The following is a 13,442-nucleotide window of genomic DNA, read 5'->3' on the forward strand; positions in this document are numbered from 1 at the left end:
CTAACTTAGCATGGAAATTGGAGTGTAGTAACCAACAGTAATTAAATTAGCATCATTAAGAGCTTGTCTCTTTAACACAGAAGGTCACCGTTACCCCCTGGTCAAAAGCCTTGTTATTTATGTTCTTATAGCCAGTGGTGTAAATTAATAAAGTAGAAACACTTAATTTTTGTATTTTCGGGGGGAACTGTACTTGAATATTATTATTGGTGCCTACTTTGCACTGTACTTAAGAATTATTTTTTACAAAAATGTATACTTTTATTTCCTAACATATCCCCAAACAGCTTTATTTTTCTCATTACAAAATGAACAAAATGTTTCATGTTGAGGGAGAAATGTGCAATGAGAGCTCTACCTTATGTTGTATAGTAGGTCTATAGGGCTTACAAACATCCCAAAAAGTAGTAGGACTACTGTTTCAACACAGAATATTTTGATCTGAAGAGATCAACTGTAGCATTCCACACAATCACAAGGCAGTCAGTGTGGGGTTGTGGGTCTGACAAATAAACTGGTTAATTAGTGTGAGGAATAGACATCCAGCTGCAGTTGTCTTCTTTCCATAGTAAACCTACACGTCTTCCTCTCAGATGGCTCTCCCCTCTGTAAACACTGACTAGATATGTACAATTCCTCTTCCTGTGATAATCACTTTAAAAGGAAGTGGCCTCATCCCGTACTGGCAACGGTGAAACAGAAGGATAGAATGGAAATGCTCACTGGTATTCTTCAGCCTGCTTTCCCTTCATGTGTCTCTGGTTCCATATACATGAAGAAGAAAAAAGAAGAAACAAGCGTCTTTAGAGTATTGAGATGCCCCCTGCACTCCTGGTACATTTGGTGATAAATGTGGCATGGCAAAAGCCCTGGGAGTTTGGGAGCTGGCTGAATGGCTGGGATCCTGGCATGGCAATCACTCACTCTACCGTGTGGGGAGGCAGCCGAGGAGAGGACAGGAGAGGAGAAGTGAGGCGAGGCAAGAGCTGAGCGCTGCTTGGGGCTCCTTATTCTTCCTGCCATGAGAGAAAGGAGACATTTCCAGCTGGAAGTCACGGTCCCTGGCTGACATAGAAGGCTCCCTTGTCTTCATTTATCAAAGGGAAATAGATTCCAGAGAAAACGCATGTTTCACACCACCCTACCAGACAAGTGGCTCTATATGTTTCATGGCTTAATCACATTATTATACTTAAACACATTATTATGACGGCTATTGTCTTTGCCACAAATACCCGATGCACTTTTGTCTCGAGAACACTATTGCACTTGAGCTCTGTGAAAGGTGAATAACAAGGATTCTTATTCGTATCAATTTCGCATCATCAGATTTGTGACTGACGGGGAACATCCTCTCCTGTCATCATGTCTTGAAATATCTCAAACAAAAAGTTCAGGACTGGTTCTTGCAGCCGTTCCACTTTCTAATCATCTACCTTAGCACTTATTAATGTATATCAGCCCAACTAACCTGACAAAAGGGATGAGGTAGAGTAACACATTATTCCAGTCAATTTACCCTGATTCGTTTCCCCACTAGGTGACACGAAAACAACGTACATGAAACACAACTTGCCACCAGGAACGCAGGAACACCGGCTATTCTGATTGGCTGTGAGCACCGGAATCATTATTGGGTCTTGAAGCAATTATCTGCCTACTTGGAAGCAACATGTGTCATTAACCTATAGCTTTAATAGCCTGAAACACATGACTGCCTTGCACAATCCTCTGGTGCCCATCACTTTCAATTTTCCTAATGCATATTGAAATGAGTCATCTGGAGAAATATACACAAGGGGACATTTAGAGAGACACAAAACACTGGTTTCAAAACACAACAACAATACTGGCAATGAAAGATATTAGGAAATTCAGCTTGGGATAGATATTGTGCTCATCATACATGTATTAACCTAATACATCCTTACATCGCAATCTCAGCTCTATGATCCTTGTGGTCCATTGAAGTTGTGACACTAACACAGTGGATGAACAGCAGCAGCAGTGTCTCTGTACCCGTGAAATATCCATTGTGTGTTCTGGCAGTGTCGGTAGCACAGGCAATTAAAACTGTTCATTACAATGCTTTGTTAGACAACAAAACCTCTAATCCCGTCATGTGTGCCTTTGATAAGGGCATTTGCCTCTCTTTCAACCTGCCTGTTTGGGGATAACTGATGGTGATCTCTTCCCTGGGCAGAGGACAGAGTACCTCTACTCTGACAAAAACGGATGTGGATTTGACCTGCAAACAGCCATTATGCTCTGTTGAACAAACAGTCGATGAATATTCATCATGGGTCAGACTGGAGAAGATGCATGCACAGCCAAACCGTATTCAAATGTGCATTCACCAATCCAAACTACAAGAGAGGCTGAGGCTAAGAAAACAGTGAAGGTTCAACAAATCAATAAACGCAGATCATAAGCTTCGATCCTGGACATGAAGAGGAGCAGCATCTTAGGTATATTTTTCCTGCGCATGTCCGAGTCTGCCCCCGAAAATTGTTATGCAGTAGGAGAACGTGCGTGCTTTTTTGCCCGCTCGGCCAAGCTAGCAGGGAAATTTTACAATTCACAATTACACAGTGTGCAAGCCCCCGGAGCAGGCAGCTACCTCTGCTACACTGGAGCTGTCACTGCTACTACACTGATGACCGCTGAGAGGGGCAGGGGGGGGGCTTCGTCATCACCCCGGCTTTGCATGTCTCCTACCCCATCAGCACATCATTTCCAAGCTACCATCGCGAGGGAAGGGGGGGGGGGAGATTTCTTAGCCATAACGTACATTAATAAGCACCACTGCATAACTGACATTTGAGATGTGCGTTCTACTGACTGAGAGTCATGCAACCTTTTCTGCGGTGTTTAGTTCACATAAGCTGTGCCAGTTTATCTCCTTCAACCCAGGAAGCCCCCTTTGCAGATTTACTCTAAAGGCATGAGCCCCTGCAGAAAGGGGTGGTGGTCAGTGGTAGACAGTTGAGAAGATAACAGGGGTGGGCCTTAACAGAGAGGTTGAATCCTCGATGTTTCCGAGCAGCTATACCATGCAGGCTAATGACTTTTTTCAATATTCAATTGAATAATCTACAGAACCCCCATGCAATATCATTCATTGGTTCCGATTATTGTGTAGACTGTAAGTTAGTTCAGATTTTTGTGTAGACTGTACATTAGTTCACAGCACCATAGTTGTGTGGCAACGTTTGTATTTAGGTATGCATCGTGGTCACGTATTGAAAAGAAAATGCTGCTTTCCATACACATCACATTTTCTAATTGAAAGGATTATTGGCATCAATCCTCTTCATTGTGAAATACAATGAATTACAATTGTCTTAGACACTACAAAACAGCAGACATTATAATCTATAGTTCTTTATTTACTTTTGCAGATAACATATATGGCAATCATGCTTTTCATATAACACCATCTAAAGACATTAATTATATTTTTTACATAGAATATTTTACATTAGGCCCATGAAACAGTTAGAAATATACAAAACAATTTTCTTTAACTAGACAGTGAATCTATTATTGTATTATTACTCTATTATTGTTATTGTAAGTAGCATTTCACATTTCTGAAAGATATGTGCTTTAGTTTCTGAGATAATCATATTATTGCAGAAAACAGCAAATAATATCAGATTTGTCAACATTAAGACAAAAACGTCAGGTCATACAGACATTCACAGTTACATTTATTACACAGTACAGTTTTACAACATCATTGAAGAGAGAAAACTGCAGTATGGTAACTTTATACAAAATTCATGGAACCGTTATTCATTGCACATTTTAGTCATATCTTTGCAGTGTAGTAGAACTAATTTGACCAGTTCCCTGTCACATGTAGCTGCCATAGCAAACTAGCATTATCCTTAAAGAAATAGATCATTGGCCAATATTTATCAATCCATCTGTATACAGTACTACATAGTTAATAATACTTTTACTTTATCAAATAAAATAAAACGAAGGAATACCGTCAGTGGCATTGACTTGTCAGTGTAGAACAGCTTTTTGGGTCTATTAAAAGTTTCTCTCTCATAGGCTGCCATTGGAACCTGCACATCATGAAAACACACTATGGCTTCTACTTAGAGGACTGATTATTGGTTGAAGGCCTTCGAAGCTCTTATCTCAGTGTAGTTTCAGCAGAGAATTTGGTCACTTCCACCATAGTTCCTGAGGAGTGGGATGCTAATATAGGTAAACTGATTCAGCAGGTGTGTCACCATGGGGTGTCCTCTGTCACTGCTCACATGTCGCTGTTCACATGTTGTTTTGAAGATGCAACTTGTACCCCTATTTCTTGCAGTGACAACTGGGATGTGTCAATTCCAATAGTTTAAAATCTAAGTGTTACATGTTCTTCATTAATTCCTTTTACATGAGTATGATTTTGGTCCTTTTCACTCTTACATAGAAAACATCCTAAAAATGATTCTAAAAAAAGTTTCAGACACATACAAACTTGTTGTTCTTTAGAAAACAAAGATACAATTGTAACAGTCTCTCGCTATAGGTTAATCTATTTTTGTAAAGTACTCAATGTCATAAAAGGGTTTGATGATTTGAAATTCATACTGGCTTTGTGCTTTCAAAGGTCGCCCCAGGGCTGTGGTAAACTTTAGTGGCGAACTGCAGGGTCATGGAAATAGTGTGCTAGTCTGGCTGAGGGATGTCATGTAGAAGGTGATTTGGCCCTTTGCACATTCCCATGTGGTCATTGCTCATAATTGGTCAATACGTCGTTCACATTATGCAATTTTCTTATTGCATTTATTCCGCCTACAACATTGCATTCACTTATTTGTATTTCTTAAAAATACAAACAAACTGAATTTAATCTATATTTTTCTTTGTACAATAATAGTATTTTAATGGATTAATTACTTGTAAATATCTGAAATTAGCACAATACTGTTGAATCACATTGGGCCTTCAAATTTTAAATTATATTTCAAATTACAGTAATTCTAGGTCACATTTTAGAAAGACTAACATTTTTGCATATGAAATACAAACTATCACAAGAACATTTCTGGGTAGTTTGTCTTTCCTCTTCCTCTTTTTTACAAACATAACTAAACAAAAAAATGTAATCAGGTTGGTCACATTTTTCCCCTGGAGGTAGGTGATTATATTTCAGACATGGAAGTCCTTGGTTGTGCTCAACCTTGATTACGTTTTCTGTGTGACAGTGGACCTTTGAGATGGTGTTTAGATATAAGCCTCCTCATTGGGTGGGTTAACGCTTTCTGTCTGCTGTTCAGGCCCATTCTCTTGGGCTTTGGGTACCAATACCACTGGTTTGATCATTGACCGCAGACGCTGCAATGAAAAACATCTGAGTCAGACAACTGACACAGGTAAGGACACATACAGAACATTTAGACTTAATAATGAGCACATGACAAACTTCAAAGTTAAAGCTCATGTATTATATTAGCTACTTGTTTGCCTCTTCATTGAGAAATAACTGCCAAAAGAACCTAGAAGCTGTGGTGCTACACATGACTTCCATACTCGACATGGCTCGATAACTTTAATATACTTCTGTCTACTCTTTAACTAGTCTTGCATGTCAAACTCATGTCTGCACCCTAAGGTATCAAATACAAGTATAATTTATTCTAATCACATCGACCCAAGGCAGTCCACCCAAGGCAGTCAGGCACCGGCTTGTTAAGTGTTTTGTAAGAGCGAAGCGCAGTATGGCTGGCACACTCTAATCAAGTGACTGATTGCTACAATCAGGCGATCGGGATAAGCTGATGTTAAAAGGCTGACACCTGCTCATCGTCAGTGACAACCAACCGTGGCCTCCATCAGCAATTAGTGCTCATTTGACTGGAGACGGAGCGGTTCTAAACAGGCTTTGGCATCTGTTATGTCTCCGGCTCAATCAACCGAAACCACAGTGAAATGCACACAATATGAAGTATACGGTGTAACTGTCAAGAGCGACGGCATTCAGCTAGCTGCTGCATCCCTGTGTGTGTGGAGAGGTGTACCTCTTTGTATGTGCCCTTCAGAGAGAGGAACATGTAGACCATGTAGCCAGGTATGAGGAGCATGGAGGACAAGGCCATACACCAGCCCACACCCTGGCCCCACTTTGGGAACACATAGTTGTTCAACTTGAGAGGAACCATCTGGACGGCACTGAAGATGAACACTCCCTGGGAGACAAGGATGAAGAAGAAACAGTCGTACCACTATCGGACCACAACCAGCCTAGGAGTCAACACCAGACAGTTGGATGTAGATGAACTAACAGAGAGAGTCCCACCCGTGATGGGTTTCCGACGAATACAAACAGTTCCGAAAAACATACTGCAGCGACCGACGTGACAAGCTCATTTTGTGCGTGTTTCTGCATGTGTGTTTGTGTGCGCGTGTGTGCATGCGCGCAGTTTGGACGAGAGAAAAAGGACAACTTACAGCCACGATAAGAGGGGTGAACACAACCCAGCAGGCTTTCCACCACAGACAGGGTCTGTAGCCAATCATCTCCTGGATGTTGTCATAGAACTTATCCACACCTATCACACACACAATGAGACATGTCGGTGACAGAGGTCATCCACTGTCACGTAAAATACGTTGGGTCTCTTTGTTCTTCTTCTTGTAAAACTCACCATAGAACCAGGAAATGGAGACACACTCGAAGAACACCAGGAAGAGCAGACACATACCGCTGGCCGAGTAGTAGTCAAACAGTTTGAACACATAGAGGCCACCCTGTAGGGGAGAGAGAGAGAAGACGAGCGATGAGGACGAGGAGTATCAAATCATTCACATGGAATAACCAGCGAGGCGAGCGCACCAGTGGTGAGGGTTGTTGACCTATACCCAGAAGGTGTGATGTCGCAGGGGACTGACTCCGAGTGAGATGTCGAGAGCTAGATGTGCAGTGCTCAGCTGTAATGAGGCCCGCAATTTCACCTCATCAGGGCTGACGACATGACATCCAGCCCTTCGCGATGATGTTAGATCATCCAGAACCGTGGAGCTACGTAAGCAGGCAGTCGACACAATAGAATCCTATGACAGTTTGAGACATTATGAACTGGTATGATAGCAGAATAGAGGATCTGTCCAGTGCATTAGTGGGAGGAAGTTCCCTTTACGAGCCAAAGTGTAGGACTTTGGGGTTTTGAAGGCTGGCCTCATTTTAAGGTTGAGAGAGATTACAACAACAACAAGACTTTCAAATGGCCAAACTGGTTTAAAGATTGTGGCCAAGAATCCAGGCCTTGGTACTTTTACTCTAACTTTACGATAAAGCTAAATGCATATTTTGATAAGATTTACCCATGGCGTATGCCTTCATTTCTAAGTCCAAAGAAATCAATAAATGTTTTAAAAAATATATATATATATATATTTCCTCCAGGTAATGACTTTACATTGGATTGTGGTAGATAAAAAGGACATTACCTGATTTAATCATACATCGTACCACTCTGAATTTGATTAATTGAGACATTGTATTAATACGGAGGGTGCAAGTCCATCAATAGCTCAAACATTCAACCCCCGTGTGGCCGCATTTTCTTAGTCATCAACTCGATGTGTAATTATCTGCTAGAATGACACACTGAATCCTAGGGGGTTTTTTGAAACCTGAACTGTGACTTCCTTAATTGTCGTTGTATTGTCGTTGAGAGATGGCGTGGCTGGCTGACAGACTGATATAATAAAACATGTCAGCCAGGCTGTTCCTGTCAGGACAGCGATATCTCAGAGGACAGAGGGAACAATCCGCCGGGGGCTATCAAATAAGCAATTCTTCACAATCCACCAGTGTGGCACGCCCATTATCCTCACGTGAACCCGGCAGGCTCTTTCACAGAGCACGTTCCTAGCTGCGTCACTTTGCACAATCACAGAGAAGAAGACACAATGCGGGGATCGGAAACACAACCGAGGCAGAAGCGAGAGTCTTTGTTCACCTGCGTTATGTTGGACAGGCCGATGATGTACGAGACGAAACAGACGCCAGCGATGAAGAGCTCTCGTCTTCCCCTGAGAACCCGTGGGAACTCATCCACCAAGGCAGTGATGAAGCCCTCCACGGTGCAGAACTGGGAACGCAAGAGCAACCATCACAGCTGGATTAGCGCATGGGAGGAACCACAACCCACACCTCAAATTTGGAACAACAGTCTCTGAAATGGCAGTATTCGTTTCCGGAAAGCCTTCCAACAGAGTGCTGGTTTGGGGATTGAGGGGTGGGTGTTTGATTTGTGGAAAATAAGTATCATTCACATTTCTCTGACATATTTCACGTTTTTGATACAACAGGAAGCTTGGAAGGTGTTTTCTCCCTCACCTGACTGTCAATTCCAAGCATGAGGAGCATGGAGAAGAACAAAATAGCCCACAGTGGGGAGATAGGCAGCTGAGTCACTGCCTCGGGATACGCCAAGAAGGCCAGTCCTGGACCTGAGGGGGGGCACACCAGAACACTCAGGGACAAGACTGACGCATGCTGATTTGTGCCTATGTAACACCACATCATGTCCCTTCTTGGCTGATAATATACATAATGTATGCATGAATGGAAGCGTTTTGTGTGCGAGAGTTACTGTCAGTCTTATCGAGATTGATACTGATTACAATTACCTGACGCAGCCACATCAGCAATAGGCCTCTTTGTCACGTTTGCCATGAAGCCGACAATAGAGAAAATGACTAAGCCGGCGAACATGCTGGTGAAGGAGTTGATGCAGCACACAATGACTGAATCCCTGTGGGGGAGAGACAAAGCAGGGGCCGCGTATTGTTACGGCAGGATCCATTCCTTATCAAGCCTTCCCACATTTTCGGAGGGGGGGGGGAGGGAAGTCAATTTGCATTCTACTGCAGCGTTACAACGCAACGCTGAAATACTGACCCATTCATTTCAACAGCACTGCCAGTTTCCGAATGAGAGAAAAACAGAGATCTACTCCGATCGTTTTGGGCAGCTGACAGATGTGTTTACTATCTCTGTTTTGCACGGGCGATATCCAGCCTACACCGCCACCCGAGATTGCTAGCACAGGGGTTTGCATAGAGTGGGATGAAGCTGCCGTAATGTCAACAAACCTGTAAACATTGTTATTGAATGGATTGTAGCTTCCAAGTGCAATCAGTGACCCGAGGCCCAGTCCGTAGGAGAAGAAGATCTGAGTGGCAGCGTCCAACCACACCTGACAAAACAGAATGAATGGGTTTCAAAAGAGCTGCAAATGAAAGCAATCTGCACTCGCCTTCGAGCGCTGTACCCTTCTCCCCTGAGAGGGACCGGGGCACTCCCACATGCATGTGTAAACATAGCGGAGCTGTACTGTACAAGGGGTGTTTCAGCTGGGCAAGTGGGTGTTTTTCCTTGACGTATCGAAGCGGAGCAGTGACATCATTCCTGCACGTCACCTTGTTTACAAAAAATCCTGCCATACCTCCGATTCCTTCAGCTTGCTGAACTCAGGGGTGATGTAGAAGAGGATTCCGTCGATGGCTCCAGGTAGAGTAATCCCACGGCAGAAGAGGATGAAGAGCATGAAGTAGGGGTATGTGGCCGAGAAGTACACCACCTGCAGGAGAGACCAGAGGAGACAGAGGGGCTCTTCGATCCTTCGAGGAAGATACTCGCTAAAAGTCTGCATTCCAATCAAATGGACCCATTGAAACAAACAAAACTGGAGAAGTAATCCTCTGTCTTATCATGGAGATGGGTGGGATGGAAACGTTGACGGGGTTGCGGGTTGAGGACGATCATTTTAATAGTGTCTTTGATAACTGAAGTGATTTGGAGTAGCTTTTAAATGTGTGTCGGAAAGAAAACATAAAATGGATGATTACCACTTGCAGGATCCTACAACAAATTCAAAAAGAGATACATTCTTGGGACACAAACAGGGCCAGATTGTTACTCGAATGGCTTTGACAAATCCTTACCTTTCCAGTCCAGCCGACACCTTTCCAGATACAGAAGTAGACCAGAACCCAGGCTATGGCCAGCGTTATCGCAAGAGGTATTCTAATCTCACCTGGCTTGTCCAGCCCATCAGTCATCTGATGCATATTACGTCTACAAGGCAACAACAGGGTCTGGATTACCACATGTGTTTACCAGCAGTACTGATCACCAAATCACAGCCACGGAACGTTTGATTCACTCAAACAAATGAAGGAACAGTGCATAGTCTTACTCCCAAAACTCCACCACTGCGCTAGTCAGGTTGGTGGCATCTCCGATGCTGTAGTTGGTGTAACACCGCTCTGTATTCCATGAGTTTCCACAGGATTTCCATGGTAGCTCCTGAAATAACAAAGGCAGCTCTCCTCACTGTTGTCATGTTGCCAAACCCTCACCCTCCATCTCCTTAGCATCCTGCCACTCAACACGGATTCATTCAGGACACTTCGATTGTTTTCGTCTTAAAATCTTGACAGATGCATGCAAGCTATGCTATCATATGGACCCTCCAGCCCCTCCCTCTATATTCCCCCGCATGAACACACACACACACACACACACACACACACACATGGGGCTCGGTCTGTGTGGAACAGTGATAAAAAGCATACTCACAGTTGTAAAGGAGTTGTACAAATAGTAAATGGCCCAGGCAATGATAACAATGTAATAGATGTTTAGCCAGAAAGAAAGCACTGCAGCGGCCAGGCCCACACCTAAAGGGATAGCAGGAATACTATTTGAACCTGTCAGCTATTTATATGTACAATAAAATAGGATGCTTAAACAATGTATAAAATGAATGTTAACAGAACAAGGAAATATAAGGATTTTCTTTGCTTTTATGCACGATCAATCTGCAGGGAATCTCAGGTTTTGACTGTGGGACTAATGTATGAATTATTTACCTTTGAACATTGGGGCAAGTTTCCATACCCCAAGCCCTCCAATCGACGTGTACTGACCGAGGGCCGTTTCGAGCAGAAACAGGGGCATACCAGCAAATATGAGGGTCAAAAAGTATGGGATCAAGAAGGCGCCTAGATGAAAGATGAAAATCAAGGCAAAGCATCTGTGAATATAAGTGTGCCAGTTCATACATCATAACATTTCATATATTCCACGGCTAAAATATTTTGTTTTTTATAATGCGCCCAATGCATCTCGGCAACGCGTGTGCGCACAATTACGCACAACGACACGGAAAAAATTACTTGACCATTTGAGATTACGTAATTGAACGCCCAGAACAAATTGGTTGACTGAAGAGTAGCGATTTTTGCCTCCTTGAAACTCGGACAAATGCCAAAATTTCTTGATTACCTCCTCCGTTTTTCCCACAAAGATAAGGAAATCTCCAGACATTTCCAAGTCCAATTGCGTATCCAACACATGACAGAAGGAAGTCAAATTTCCCAGCCCATGTTTCTCTTTCGGGGAGTTCCTTTTTCGTCTTCTGGACTTTAACAACCAGGGTTTTGGGTTTGTCATTGGTAGTGGGTGCCTCATTCACCTCAGTCAGAACGTGTCCATCCGAGGCTTTAGTACCATTAGTCGCCATGTCTCTGCTTTTTACAAAGGTCCTGACAGGTGGACGGGAGATATCAGCACCAGTCCACGTAGACAGCAGTTTCGCGGTTCGTTACCCAGTTCTTGGACCGTAGATTTGGTAGCAAATCAAGAGAAGTAGGGACAGCGTGCCAGTAGTGAATAGACAGCCTAAAAGGGAAAGAGGATTATGTTAATTGTAGTGGAAGACGAGAATTCTTAATGTTACATGATGTTGGCCACTTGTATACGTTTTCTTCAATCATGGTTGGGAAATGTAATTTTGTCAATCAACTCATCCCCGAAAATAAACGAGTAGTTTAATGTGTTAAGTTTTGTCACTGACCCGTTTACTGTGCATTTCATTTGGAAACCCGTAAATAACCCTGGAGCACCAAGGGTGAGGTAATTAAAGAATTTCAAAGACGGAGCCATTGTCCTATCTATCTAAACAGAAGGCATCTAAATAAAGCTAACTTATATTTACAGCCAAGAAAACCAACCCCCATTATTTATTTAATCTCATTGAGAAAGGGAGAACAATTTATCGTAATTAATGAATTACGTAAACGTTTTTACGTTACGTAAAAATTATGTAGCACCAATAAACGGCAATGGATGCTCAAATTATGAACTCCTTTTCACCTTTTTTTTTTAAGTATCTGGCATTAAGCGCTCCAACTCATTGAAGGTAATGTAACGTGCGTAATTCTGGTATGCACCGTTTGTTCTTCTAATTTATAATGTTACAAGTTATACCATGAAAACAGAGCCACATTTTCGTCTACATTTATGGAATACAATTCAGACTTGTTCAGACTTGTTTAAACTCCGTTGGGTGAGAGAAGACTCAAACAAAGGAATGGTGCAGCTGCCCAGATTTACGCGCGAAGCACTTTTCTGCATTTCTGCATTGGCTACTGACAAATGTAAGGCTTTTCATTCATGGTGGAAGCACAACTTAAACATCACCGTTTTTGTGGTGCAAGGATTCAATTGTAATTTCACTGCCTCTGCAGCCTATTACGCGCAGCTTAAGTACAACCAAATTCAACTCCACAGTGGCGCAACTATCCAAAACAACTCCACACTCATATTCTCGATTTTAAACACCAATTCAAGTTAAATACTTCACTTACAGAATAAATGTATTTTCAGCCAGTATTTTGTCGGTGGTAATATCCGTGCGTTGCTGGATTCCCAAAGTAGTTTTCTTGAAATTCTACAGGATCAAACCAAAGACAAACTTTTCCATTTGAAAAAATGAAATCAAAACTATTATCCTGAGAGGTAAACGTTAGCAAATAACGTCTAGTGTGGTGCTGTCCAAAAGAGTGGTGCTGAAGGAGAGGGGTAAAGAAGACAGAAAAGGGAGCAGCTTCGCCTTGCGCCACCGTCTAACTTCAGAGACCAGGGACGTTACATGGAGCACAGATCCCCGCTCTCATCTACATAGCGTCAATGTCATCTGAAAGTCGACCCTCCCCGTATCCAACATTTCCACCACTGAGATCGCAGCGGGTTTGAGGCTGGAGCATCCTCTTGTCTCAAGGTTTTATATGGTTAGTGTTTTTCATTACGCTATTTTTTCTTCTGACTGGGCAACGCCAGTCAGTTGATACGTAATACAATATGACCCAACGATTTGAGTGATGTGCAACCATTCCGATTATAATGAGTTACCCCACAAACCTGATGCTTCACCTAAACAAACGGTGGTCGACGTACTTGTCCAGTGATCACAGTTCTTGTCGAAATAGATCACTTCTGTCTCAAAATGTTAGCGTGGCATAACAATGACAGTAGTTTGAACAGTAACAAGCGGTTGGGAGTAATGGTATCAGCAGGCCTAGCGTACCACTTTAGTCTTCATACTGTATGTTCATACAAAGTCACTTTAATGTTT

The 13,442-nt window shown here is 42.6% G+C and overlaps 1 protein-coding gene across 1 annotated transcript; it reads right to left on the reverse strand.

The window, feature by feature from the left end:
* Positions 1–4,858: 4,858 nt before the first annotated feature.
* On the reverse strand, positions 4,859–13,067 carry slc6a1b (solute carrier family 6 member 1b). Its single transcript, XM_047024759.1, has 15 exons — positions 12,676–13,067; positions 11,312–11,707; positions 10,897–11,028; positions 10,604–10,704; positions 10,221–10,330; positions 9,967–10,099; positions 9,468–9,602; positions 9,115–9,218; positions 8,650–8,774; positions 8,357–8,469; positions 7,977–8,108; positions 6,660–6,762; positions 6,463–6,563; positions 6,033–6,200; positions 4,859–5,349 (listed from the first exon to the last, which is right to left on the reverse strand). The coding sequence occupies exons 2-15, from the start codon at positions 11,547–11,549 to the stop codon at positions 5,239–5,241; spliced, it is 1,806 nt and encodes a 601-aa protein (XP_046880715.1). The 5' UTR covers positions 11,550–11,707; positions 12,676–13,067; the 3' UTR covers positions 4,859–5,238.
* Between the last annotated feature and the right edge of the window lie 375 nt (positions 13,068–13,442).

Source organism: Hypomesus transpacificus, chromosome 9, assembly GCF_021917145.1.
Source record: "Hypomesus transpacificus isolate Combined female chromosome 9, fHypTra1, whole genome shotgun sequence".
NCBI classification, from domain to species: domain Eukaryota; kingdom Metazoa; phylum Chordata; class Actinopteri; order Osmeriformes; family Osmeridae; genus Hypomesus; species Hypomesus transpacificus.

Coding starts and splice junctions, on each gene's coding strand:
- slc6a1b (XM_047024759.1), bottom strand. CDS start 11,549: ATGGCGACTAATGGTACTAAAGCCTCGGATGGACACGTTCTGACTGAG. Junction 11,029..11,311: donor TTGTGGGAAAAACGGAGGAG/GTAATCAAGAAA, acceptor TCTTTCATCTAG/GCGCCTTCTTGATCCCATAC. Junction 8,775..9,114: donor TTCAATAACAATGTTTACAG/GTTTGTTGACAT, acceptor TCTCCCCCACAG/GGATTCAGTCATTGTGTGCT.